Source organism: Rhipicephalus microplus, chromosome X (genome assembly GCF_043290135.1).
Source record: "Rhipicephalus microplus isolate Deutch F79 chromosome X, USDA_Rmic, whole genome shotgun sequence".
NCBI classification, from domain to species: domain Eukaryota; kingdom Metazoa; phylum Arthropoda; class Arachnida; order Ixodida; family Ixodidae; genus Rhipicephalus; species Rhipicephalus microplus.
In genome coordinates, this window is record NC_134710.1 from 156,330,170 (window position 1) to 156,343,590 (window position 13,421).

Here is a 13,421-nt window from a genome sequence, read left to right on the forward strand (position 1 = left end):
ATGAAGGTATAGACGATACAGGACTAATCGATCTCCAGAACCTGGATGGATTTTTTTTTCATAAATCTAGCCAAAGTATTGCTGAAGTAGTAGTTTTTAGCCTCTTTCATTTTAGTGCCTAATCTACTTTTCAATGTATTAAATGAAGAAACATTGTCGTTACACCTGGAATGACGATTCTTACGTAAACGCTTTACGCGACGAGTGAGTTGAATGATTTCTCTATTATACCATGGGTGTCTTGGGTTCCGTTTAATATACTTTTGAGGCACGTACTTTGATTGGCATTCACGCACAATGTCACAAAACTTAAGGAGCAGCGTATCTACATTGCAAAATTCACTGCAATATACAAATTCATCATAAGATGAAGCTAAAGTGTCCAATACGGAAGTATCATCAGCGTTAGAAAAGTTCAAAACAGTTTTTATCTCAGGTCTTTGAGGTGGACACACTAAGTTCAAGGCAACTTCGACAGCTTTATGGTCAGATAACCCATCGATGACTTCGCATTTTACACCGTGCGATAAGAGTTGCTGGTTTACAAATACAAGGTTTTCCAAATGCGCGTATCATTTGCGATAGGTCATGCCTTCCGATTTTCATATTGTTTGCACTTCTTGGCAAAATCTAGCAGCCTTCTCTTCTGTGTCGGCACCAGTGACGAAGTCGTTCACGTAAAACGAGTCAACAAGAGTTTGGGCTATTTGTGCCATGGCAGCTCGTGCTTTTTTTACTTGGTAGAGAGTAGTAGCTCTAAAGGAGGAACGGGCTGCAATTGGCTCCGAACGGCACTCGCGTCATCCTCTACACTTGCAGCTTGGGCTTAGACAAACCTCCTTTTTCAAACTATGAAAGAAAACGGACAGCATCTACTTTTTCTGCTAGTACCACTATCTGAAGAAATGTCTTTACTATGGGGGCAATCATGGCCACCGGGTGCATTCTTAAGCGTTGTAGTATATGCATGAGGTCTTGATACAAGTTGTCACCTTTTTCAAGGCAGTCGTTCAGCGACTTGCGTCCCTTGGCATGTCACAAAGCGTCGAACACCACTCGAATTTTTGTCGTCAGCGCTTGTTCACATATGACTACTTGTGCGACATACAATATAACTTCGTCACGTCTAGTACTCTCTTATGGTGCGGTCATACGTTTCGAGCAGTCCCTTCTTGGCGCTGAGAGGGCTGACAAGTTTGTCCGGTCGAGTAATACCGATTTGCCTGTTGCTTGAAATCTCAAATTCATCCTTCCAAGGAAGGGTCACTTCATACCTTCCGTTGAGAAAGCTAATGGTTTTCTCGAAATGTGTCATGGTTGTCAAGTTCCCAAAAGGAACGCAGAAACTCGGTGGAATCGATAGCGAGAACTTTGAGCACGCACGCGTTCATGTAGCTGTTGGTCGAGACATCCACTGCTATGTGCTTTCCTGCAAGGTCCATCCCAACTTGCAGTTGAGTGCAGTCAACGATTTATTGCCTTCACACCTTGAAATTTCACCGGTCAACAGTTGCCACATTTGATCCTGCCCTAGCAGTAGGCTGATACCACTATTCGTTATGACAGACGGGTGCATCAATTCATCGGCGACATCCCTACTGAGCTTCTTGAAAGACGCGACGAAGGCTACGTTCATTGTCACCTCTTTGATGTCCTGGCAGATGTATGGGATCTCGATGGATTGCCTGACCATCCCTTTCTCGGAAACTTGACTTCGCATCTCCGTTCTACTATGCGATTATTTTCAGCCTCTTGGTATAATGCACTTGCGAAAGTGTTGAAGGCAATCTGAGTGGTTTCCACGCTTTTCAGCGGAAGATGCTTGGATAAAGCTTCTCTGACTACCAATGTCAAAAACTTCTCTAACGTAGCGGCAGATGTTATTGTCTATGGTTTAAGCTCGGAAAGTCTTCAGAAAGACAAAGTAAGGAAGCTTTCATTTACGGGTCATTCTCCCAGCGGTGTACGCACTGTCGTAGTTTTGTCATCGTTATTGTTTGCATAAGATGTAGGCTGCGCGCTCTTCTCCGGGTCACACATGGTCGTAGCGTGTAGGCTTTTGCATCTCGAGCAGACAATCTCCCTTTTTACAGTCCTGTGCTCAATGTCTTCTGGTAGAGCAGCGGAAACATTTCTTATCGTTCAACAGCAGTTCCTTCATCTGCTTCATATGTAACTCAGCTGGGCACAATTCGGTTTTCTGATGATTTGACAGAAGAGGGAGCAGTTATACTTTCTTGGTTCTCGCACTGAATTACTGTGAAGCAGAGATCAGGTGAGTTTCCCTTGGCGAGAATACGTCGACTGACTTATCACTGGTTGGGTTTCAATTTCTCGACATCTGGCGTCCTTAAAGTCCCTCTTCTCTAAGCTTTCCAACTCGATGCACAGAAAGTTGAGAAGAACATCTAGTCCTACGAGTGTACCATTGCCTTTCAAGTCCATTACACCTGGACGGCACACGATCGATGGTACTGCACTACAATGTTTCCGCCAGTAAATTGTTGGAGAGCTTAGATGAGAAGGAGACTTTATGAATGTCAAGAGGATCTAGGCCTCAGATACTGACGAGTTCTTGGTCGTACAAGTTGCGCAGAGCTTTGGTGTCATTTGACGAACGGACAGGGCTCCACATGCGTAGCTTTGCAGAATATTCTTTCTCTAGGCGCGTCTTGTCACCAAAGCGCATGGTGATAGCATCGTTGTAGCAGCTCTCAGTCGTCAGAAGGCCCCTTATTACCGATGGAGGGTATTTTTAAATATAAATTTGCAGGCAATGGAATTTCTCTTTGGCCATTATGTGGAAGTTTCAGTGAACAGTTTGGTCAAGTCATTTTCAAAATTCACTCCACTTGCATAGTTCCACAGAGAATAGAGCTATTGTCAATTTAGGCAGTGTAATGCCTGTTCCGTCTAATGATGCTGCAACTGTTTGAGCGACCGTTCCTTCGGTTGCAGTTGACGACAGTAGCATGCGATTCTTCTTGCTACTAAGGTCCGCTAGAATGCGAAGAGCATTGTCTTCGTATTCTAGGCTGGCGCTATACTCAGCCTGAATCATTTCTTCGGGAATGTGCCGCTCGATTTCGGCGTTCACGTTATTAGGATCGTTGTTGTTAGCCTTCAGTCCCTCATATATGAGGTGGAGCTGGTCATAAGTCGCAGAGTTGTTAGCGAGGAGACCACTAGCCTCGTTTATAATTTTCGTGTTCTGTGCTCACCGTGATGTCGACTTCGACTTTAGTCGGTTGATGGCGGTGCAGTTGACTGGTAGCTGTCTGTAAGTCACTGGTTTTCAATCCCGGGTTTCGGCATGAAACGTTCGAACGATGGAGTTAACGCGATTAAACTCAACTCCGTCGTCAAGGGTTTTGGCTAACGAACTTTTATTGAGATTAAGCTTGGAAGCGCTCTGCCGTCAGTTCCAAGCATCCCCGCTTCAAGTGCTCTCGCGCTCTTCTTGCTCGGTTCCTTTACCCAGCCCTGAACGTGCAACTAATAAGAGAAGTATTCTACCACAGAACCGCTCCAGGTCCCGCATATACCGTTCAATTATACCCTAATGTTCGTGTAACGTCAATTGTGGTTGCGGTACTAAATATTAAGTTTTATAAACATTGCATATGCACTCCTATGATACAGCCGTCATGTAGGGTGGGTTAACGTAAATTGCAGTAAGACGCCATCCACTAAATGTGATTTGTGTAGCAGTGTTGAGTGCTATTATCCTCGCGCGCAACAGCGCTAACAGCTGTGCCTAATATCAGCCTACCGCTTCTGGCGTGTCTAATATCTATGTAGCTGTTCGCATACTTACGCCAACTGTAAAAAAAACTGATAATATAAAAAGATATGCGGCTGTTTGTGCGTGTAAAAAGATATGCGTGTTCGTGAATTTGTGCATATTTTAGCGCCACTTCATAACGTACTGCCCAATTAAAATATACAAAATACATTCACCTTCAATCCGCATGATTCGGCAGACATTCACTCCCAAGGTGCGTGGGATCTGCCGAATTTATTTAACTTACGAGCCACACAGCACACGATGACGACTTCGTCAATTCGAAGCGCAGGGCCCCAGCTGAGATGGGCGCAATAATTTCTTTCGGCGATGCTTTATGTTCGCCTTGATCACCCAACGCATTCGAGCAGATATCAGGGAGACGCTGAGCAGACCAACGAGTTTCCTGTAAATACATTTTAGAGCGAACTCTTGCGCTGCTTTCTATAGGAAATGCAACGCCCGGCACTTCAGCCAGCATGGGAATGATGGGTAGTGCACTGATTTGTCTAATCTTTGTTCTTTTGGGCTCCGTTTTGCTCGATGAGGCCTGAATCCGCTACGCCTCAAAACAAAGTTTGGCAGATTCAGCAAATCGGTTCACGAAGTTCACAATGGTTTGTTTCTTTATTCGATACAAAACAAAACACAACAAGAAACAAAGTCACAAGCTCCTTCGAAGCCTACAAGTGCGAGGACTAGGCAAATTCGTGTACTACTACCTATCATTCCCATCGTGACTGAATGATCGCTGAAGTACCACAGTCTCCTCTAGTTAATTTTAGGAAATTGTGGAGCAGATCATGTGACGCGATTGAATACATGTGAAGGGATTTAATGCCCTTCCTATTGGCTAAAGGGCCGTGTAAGCTTCGCAGTGCTGAAGAGAACTTCTGAGATGGAGTATACAGGCTTCAGTACCGTCATCGCTTTGAAAAACATAGCGAGGCAAGGTCCGTTGCTACGGCAATAGGGGACAAAAACTGAGAAAATGCGTGTCACATGAAACTTTATTGCAAAATCAAAACAATACTTTGAGGCGAACCAAACCCATGATTTGATTACGATGCATGCACTCTACGCTTTTCAGCGTGCATTAAATTCATGGTACACGGGTGCATTTGCATTGCTGCATTGAAATGCGGCAAGGCGCTGTGACCAGGATTTTCACCTCGCAACATCGTAGCAAGCGACGCAGCGCCGCAAGTGCGAAGCCTACCCAGCAAATGTAAAAAAAACATACTTTTTTCTTCCAAACTGGACTCCAAAACAGTACAGCGGTTTCTGAGAAAGTGATTGGCGTGCAAATCAGGCGTGAGAACTCGCTGTCGTAATACTGGCTTCGTAGGCTTGAATACGCATTAGCTCGACAAAGGCGTGACAGAGAATTAGGAGGACACTGCAGAATACTTTTTGAACTTTCGAACAGCTGTAAATGCATAACTTAAAACCATGAATGTTGACAAAGAGAGCTAAAAGACCCACAGAAGACTCACCCTGGAACACCGCCAGATTCGATGTGGTTGGCCAAGGTGACGTCGTCGGACCACACATCGTATTGCCATTTGCGCAGGCCCAGCACACCGCACAACGCGTTTCCAGTGTGCACTCCAATGCGCATGTCCACGTTCACCTCGGTGGCCTCGCGGTCAACACTGCACAGGAGACAAACAGTAGCTCTTAAGGCGATTCCCAGACACACATTTAAAGCAACACACAGCTGCGAAAACAATTCATGGAAACATGAGTATTTTTTAACAGCTTTAAGGGCGCCGAAAACAGGTGGCTCTTAGAGCTCGAGATAAAACATCGGGTGTCCGCGATAAATCCTTCGCGCCGTCGCTGAAGGAGCGACATGCCCACAGAGGCAATGGGGACGAAAATTAGACGCGATAGTAGCGCCGTTTGGATTCGATTGGCAGTTGTCAAAATATCAAGCAATTACGATTTTACTTATAACCGGGAATGTTTTACTCTCAACTGAGGTTTTCAAGTGAATAATAACTAAAAAAGTCACAGTTTCACCACCAGGGCTAAGCAATAATTGCGATAGAAACAACTTGGAACGTAACGATGAGAACGGCAAGCAGATCTATACGTGCAGCGGCTGCTCACGTGAAAATGACGCACAAGAACAACATACACAGAACGACAGAGAACTAACAACGTTTACGGCCGGACACGTAACACGCTGTTTAACGAAAAACAATGCATGAAACGTAATCACAACTACAGATGAGTGCAAACTAACAAGTGTCCCAGTTGTTATGCTTCGCTGTGTATGAAAAGCATGCTCTTTTTGCAAACGGGACCTGTGCAGCGAGCAGAAGTGACTTTTGTGGACCCGGCCACTAACGCGATCGTTTCTCGTTTTAGTTTAGTACATTCCAGTAAACTAATTGCTAGAAGCTCACAAATATAATGCATTCTTATTTGAGTAAGTTGTGAGGCCGCGTACAAGGCCGAGTGAAATGACAACGCTGATCACATAAACTTGCATCAATAACTTATTTTATTGCGAGTCAGTCGATTGATGTTTACATAAAATAAAGGCCACGTAAGTAATCTTTCAGCATATGCAGCAGTAAAAGACATGCATGCATCAGCGTTCATGTGCGGCAATGTACGCACTATGTATAGCCCCTACGCTGATGCTCGGATCATTGCAGCTGACCAGCGCTGCCTGATATATACATCGAACAGCATAAAACATTCGCTGGTGTAAGTAAAGGTATACGGCTAACGTCTCGGCACTTCGGTAATTCAAGACGTCACACAACTCATTGACAGTATTCGGCAAACTTTCTGTAATTGATATCAAGACATCCACGTAGCTTTCACGAGCAGTGCGTTACGACCAGACAACACGGTGGAACTGTTTGTTTTCTGGTTCACGATGCTGCCTGCTGCTACCACCTAAAGTTTGTCACTTTCTAATCCCCAACGCGTTTGCGCTATCGGAACCAAACAAGAACAGAGAAATATGTGCACAAGACGATCGCTAGACTTCAAGTGAAAATTTCACACTGGACACGTGACATATAAAATGAAAAACAACAACAAAAGTTTAGCTGATAGTAACGTTCCCATTCTGCCGTTAATGCAAGCTTCGCGTCGTGCATGCGCCTTTTCAGGAAGCCAATTGAGGGCACACTTAAAGATATATCTGCCTCCCTGTGTGTATACATGGCCGCACGGATCTCACGTTGGATCTGGTCATGATCCCGTCGCAACACCCGAGTTGCCGCAATTGCTGGGGTGCACCCACACCGCTCACAATGATCGGCCAAGTGGTCCCCCACGGCAAGCGATCAAACCACTGCTCCGATTCTTACCTTTTTAGGTAAGCATGTGTGAAAATAAAGCATAGAGTTGCCGTGCCTGCAGGTTCTTCGCGAAACGAGTAAATTAATGGTATGCGTTGCGGCTTGGTTATTTCCGTCGAGCTCCAAAAACTCTAGCCAGCATCATCTTTTGAGTTTTTTTTTATAATAATGATATGTGTGGTTTAACTTATAAAACCACAGCAATGTCCTTATTTTAATACGTATATAATGTTGCAGACACGTTAGGATAATATTACTGATTAGTTATACAACCAATTAGTCTCATTATTGTAGTCCCTAATAACCGCGCATACCTTCACATTGGAAAACTCAGATATATAGGCTTCAAAAGACAAAATGACAGGCACAGATAAATCCATTCCAATACCACGTAAAGCTATTTCTATAAAAGTTTTTCGGACTGTAGTAGGCCGCCTGCAAGTCAAAAGGAAATTATCTATTTTTCCAATTCTCCACACGACGCGCGCAGTGGCCATGCTGCCTTTGAAAACATTTACACCATGTTACCGTGTTTTGTTTTTATGCGAAGCATTTCTTAGCGAACTTCAGCGACTTTGAGCGTATCTATCTATCTAGCCGCTTAAGTTTGGGCACTCTCGTGGTAACCCCCTTAACTTGGCGTGAACCGAAATTAGCATGAGAGAGTAAGATGATTAGACGAATATTAAGCGCTAGTTAAGGCATGACTAACGTCACGACCCCGTCACGTAATTCGTCAGACACTTTCCACGATACAGTGGCACATACCCACGGGTGGTTATGTGCCGCTGGAATGCGGGTATGTGCCACAGGTGATCGACACTTAGTATCTATCCTGGAATAACGAGAACACACATGGGCAATTTTAACACGTGAGCGCTAAGCAATACCCTACGTCGGTAGCGTCGAGTCAACGAGAAGATAAAATAAGTTTCAGGATCCAAGCAGGAATCGAACCCAAGCATTCTGCGTGGCAGTCAAGCATTCTACCTCAAAGCTACGCAAGGTCTCAGAACCACTTTTCAAATAGATGCTGATATTCGTGAAACGTCAATAGTGGTTGCAGTGCTGCCTACCCATTTTTATGAACATTGCACATGTATTGCTTTGATACATTTGACACGTCTGGTTAACATCTGTTGTGGTTACGTGCCTTGCGCTGAAGTCTATTTATGTAGCAGTGTCCAGGGCCAGCGTCATCGCGAGCCTCAGAACTACATATTAGCTTATGGTGTTTCTAATGCGCATGTTTCAATTGGTATCGTTGAGTAAGGCAAACAGCCGGTTATATAAACATCTGCAACTCGTCAACATATTTCTGTGCGTGCTACATTTGTACATGTATTTAGCGTAATTTCATAAAGTGTCAGTCTAGAAAAAAAATCTGCAAACAAGTCACGTTCCCTCCACACGCTTCGCATTACCTCGATTCCCAGGTACGTGGGATCTGCCAAACGTTTTCTTTCTATGTATTTATAAAGTGTTGCGGACGATTTTTTTTTTTGATATAAAAATGCCTGCCAATGTGTTTGATAACTTTCGTAGGGTGAAAACGCAGCGTGATTGTTGCAAGGCGTCTTAAACTGCACCTATTATCCCCCCCCCCCCCGGAAAAATGCGTCATAGATCAGCGATTTCATAGAAGCCACTCCGTAATCGCAAGGCGCTGAATATCCTCGCGCTGGCGCACGTGCGGCGCATACGTGGCGAAGTTAGCGGTGGCCACTGAAGTCTCAATCGGGCGCCGAGACGCCGTCAACGTGTAGATTACAATACGAACCATGATTATAAGAGGGCCTTGCGCGAACGTGAGCGCGAGTTTAAGGTCTGTATTATGAAAGATTTCGTGATATCAAAGTTATCCAACAGTTTTTTTACACCCGCGAGAACTAAATACTTTCCGTCATCACTCACAACACACAGTGCTGATTATGTTCGACCACGCCAAACATCTGAACAAGCAAGATGCGAGTGTGCTTAGCGTGACATTCCGTGGAGTTATGTACGCAGTGCAAGCACTTGCCGGCGTACGGGGTGCGTCAAAAGTTCCCAGAAGACGGCGTTATAACGAGATAGTATATAGCCTGGGAACGTTTGATCGATCCTGTATACAACATATATGCTATCGCATTCTGTCTTGCTATGCCACGGCTTTCAAAAATATTTAAATTGACCTGCACCGCATCGTTTTACCCTTGCTGTCCCAGCAATCACATGTGAAGAATCGGTATATTTAGTACTCAAAAGTCTGGCAAAAAATTTTACACACTAAAGCAGAAGCGTGAACTATGACGACTGCCACTGGGGCGACCAAATGATTACACACAAACACTACCAAGCTGCCAATCGCTTTCTCTTTAATAAGGAACATACGAGTATTTATAGCGCTAAAAATTCTAAACGGGGGGACGATGTCCACTAACACCAATAAATGGCACACCTCGGAAACTGGATAGGCGCCGAAGGAAAACGTAAAGTTGCACTTCTCAGCAAAAAGCTTGTCGAGCTGGGCGAACAAGTCCTCCTCGGCCAGCTCAAACGCCTGCTCGAGCACAGTGATCCCAGCGTGAATTCGCACCAAAAGCAGCTGCAGATACATTTGAGCGCAAGGCCACAGACAAAGTTCCCTGGACAGTTGTCACGCATAGCTAGGAACCGAAGTTGCGCCCGCAGTATCTAGAACTTCTTCCGACTCCAGGAAACCAACCGACTTCTCCCAATCTTCGGAGGACTGCGCAACGCAGCTCCGAGCACTCCCGAAGTCTGGCAAATGTAGGTTCTTCCAAACATTACTTTCATCAGGTCTATTCTGCTCGTACAATATATCAGTGCGTAAACAATGAAAACGCATACGCGCTCTCTCGTTAAACTGATGTTTTGTCGTCCGCAGCCAATCCAACATACTTGTTGAACGAAAGCTTGATGTATGCACCCTCAACCTTTTGCCTGCATCGACCGCTACCCCGAAGCAGCCGAAACCTCCAAAAAGCCTCGTCAACATGTCTTTCATAGTGCGCTTGAAGCCGTACGCGTTGCCCTTAGTTTCCTGAAGGGTCTTAACAATCACGAAGCTCTGATCACAATTGGCCTTGAGACTTCGGTAACCAAGCTGTCCATAGAAGTAGTCGGACACGCTCTCGGGCATGGTGCACCGGTTGTCTACGAAGCGAACACCATAGCCGAAGCATGTCATGTGACTCTCCGGGCTGAAGAGGCCCCCAGCCGAAACACTCCCCGCAAAGACCGCCGACCCAATGGAGGAGAGGAAGCGCCGAACCCCCCCGTGATGCACCTCGAGGCAGTCAGCCGCGACCGCGCAAGTCTGACCCGTATATGGAAGCCTGTCGACCCACTGGCGCTGTTCTTTCATCATGACGCAGACCACTCCGGGGCGCTCCTCCAAGACAGGCATGGTGGGGGATTTGACGGCACCGCCCACTGCCTCGGAGATGTCGAAACCACCAAGAAGCGTCGTCCACATCTCCTTTGTGGTGAGCTCGAAGGCGTACGCATTGCCCTTAATTTCGTCAAAGGCCTTGACGAACATGAAGTTCTGATCCTGCTTGGACGCTACGGGGCTTCGGAAAAAAAGCTGTCGGTGGAAGTGGCCGTACTTGGTCTTGTTCATGGGGTTAAACAGGAGGCACCAGTTGTCGAGGAGCCGAACAACGTTGTCGGTGCAGGTTCCGTGGCTTTTCAGGCTGAAGATGCCCCCAGCCGAACTGTCTCTCGCAAAGACCGACGACCCAATGGAGGAGAGCAAACGCCGAATCACCCCGTGGTGCACCTCGAGGTAATCAGCCACGACCATGCAAATGAGACCCACGGATCGGTACCTGTCGACACGCTGGTGCAGTTCCTTCATCATGACGCCGACCGCTCCAGGACGCTCCTCCAAAACAGGCCTGGTGGAGGTCTTGCCTGCGCGGCCCGCAGCCCCGAAGACGCTGAGGCCTTCAAACAGCGTTTCTTTCATGGTGCGTTGGACGGTGCGAGCATTACCTTTTTCGTCTCTGGCCTGGATGAACACGAATCTTGGTCTTGAGGACTCAGCAGGCTTGCTGCCCATGGATGCAGAACGGCTCCGCTTCCACTTGGGGTCGAACACTAGGCGCCGGTCATCCTCCTTGGGAACAGCACACGTCGTGGGAGCCACACGCCCGTCCATCGGGCGCGCGCGCATTGCCTTTCAACCAGCGGACAGCAGGCCCAGTCGTTCGTGGCTTGCTGGTCGAAGACGCAGCCTCTTTGGAACGCCTCGTTCAGTTCGTCGTCGATGAGACGAGGTTGTGGCACACGTTTGCTGGACTTACAGAGGGAGTGGTGTTTTTGTGAATCGGCTGGACAGGCAGCGGTAGTAGAAACGAGCGTTCGATCCAAGACTGTTTCCTCTTCTGCTTCTTCTCTTTTGTCAGCCCTTGGCACGTTCGCATGCGAGGGACTGGCCAAAGGTTATGACGATGATGATTATGAACATTGATTCCCCGGTGAGTGCCCATTAATACGGAAAGATTGATGTAACAATTTACAGCGTCAACTGTAAAGAGCTGCCAGACGCTTCTCCGCACTCATCCTTCTAGATTCACCATTTGTCCGCTAGTCGGCGTCAGCCAGGCGCAATTAGGAATAAATCTGCAAAGACAAATGACTAGAGGTCGCGAGAGTAAACGTGGAATACTAACCTGCATCGATATTGGCGTGAAGTTTAATATGTGTCTGACCTAAAATTTTGAAGCCTAAATATCTTTATTGATTAGCACAAGTAACTTGGTGTCACATAACTATCCTGGATAAGCGCCTCCTTCATTTTTTCAATGCCTGGGCGAACGCTCTGTTAAGGCCGTCAGCCTGCGCTCCTCCTCCACTCGCCACTGCCGCATGGTGACTTTGCGCGAGTAGACTACAGCACTGGAGATCTATCGAATATTTAAGCATGAAATTGCCAAAAAAGGATCTATGATAATACTCGGGGTACTTCTCTACTGTTTGAGGCCAGGACAGGAGTATTGCGAACCAAGACATATCGGGCAAAATACGAAGGGGTAGACACGATATGCATTGCATGTGGAGAGGAGGAGGAAACTTCCGAAAAATTGATAATGTTCTGTAAAGCGCTTCACCCTATAGTTAAGGATGATGGCGCAGAGTTTTTCAAAGCTATGGGGTTTAGGAACAGGGAGGGCCAAATAGACTTTAAGTGGGTAGAATCAACTAGAAGAAGGTTATATGATTGGTGGCTAACGTCAAGGCACGAGTGAAAATTAAGCCTTCTTTGCAAAGTACCAGTCCTCAACTTCCCTATTTAAAGAAAAAAAAGATAAATCTAGTGGTTAGGTCACGTATTCCGGCTAGGTGGCGTTAGCCGCCACCCGATCTAAGAGGTACAGCCACATCTATCCATCCATCCTTCCCTCCATTCATTCATTCATCCATCCATCGATCCATCCATCCATCCTTCCATCCATTCATCCATCCATCCATCCATCCATCCATCCATCCATCCATCCATCCATCCATCCATCCATCCATTCATCCATCCATCCATCCATCCATCCATCCAACGGGATGCTGGCAGTGAACGGCCGCACGTATTAGGAATCTCACGAACTCGTGTTTTCATGCGAGGTAATTTGCAGTCGTGCTTTTTTGACGATTTCACGGATACAGGGAGGATGAAAAGTAACAGGAACATACCGGCGCGCCGTTTTCATCTGTCTCTGTCAGGCCGTGCTACCGGTTCAATATTTGCGTTCGGGTTTTATAGCATTCGCGTTATATTTTATTTTTCAAGCTATTGAAACTGCATATTTGCATGCCTCAGTATAAAATACTGCTGTGTACCACTCTGCATATCTGAAGCAAAAAAAGAGATTGCCTTTTTTTTATTTCTCATTAGTTACAAAAAAAACCTCGTCGGTACTGTTATGGATTCACCTGAGACGGCTTGTTTGTTTATTTGTTTGTTTGTTGTCTGGAATATATGGCACATACACACTATGCGGGATTGGCCAAGAAAGCATATATTGACAGTAACTGTACAATTGATTACAAAAAATAAAACAAATATTGTGGTAAAGACTTTGAACAGTGGGTCGTCCTCTCCAGCGCCTTCTAGTGGGTCTCCCTTTTCATAAGAAGAAGAACGGCTCGTGCAGAGAGTCGGTCTCCGCATTGACTGTCACTGTCGTGAATCATCGCGAAGTGTCCGCCAATAAACCTCTTAACAATACATAGAAAGAAGACAAGAAAAAAAACAAATATTCAGACTGTGAGAAAAAATAAAATTATCACCTATATAATAACTATACCTT

At 46.0% G+C, this 13,421-nt stretch overlaps 1 protein-coding gene across 1 annotated transcript in view; it reads right to left on the reverse strand.

The window, feature by feature from the left end:
* The window catches only part of LOC142775123 (uncharacterized), a 789,190-nt gene that overhangs the window by 751,059 nt on the left and 24,710 nt on the right, over window positions 1-13,421 (reverse strand). Inside the window, exon 2 of the mRNA XM_075876470.1 lies at window positions 5,281-5,439. Coding sequence (XP_075732585.1) covers window positions 5,281-5,349 — 69 coding nt within the window. The 5' untranslated portion in view covers window positions 5,350-5,439. The remainder of the gene's footprint in view (window positions 1-5,280; window positions 5,440-13,421) is intronic.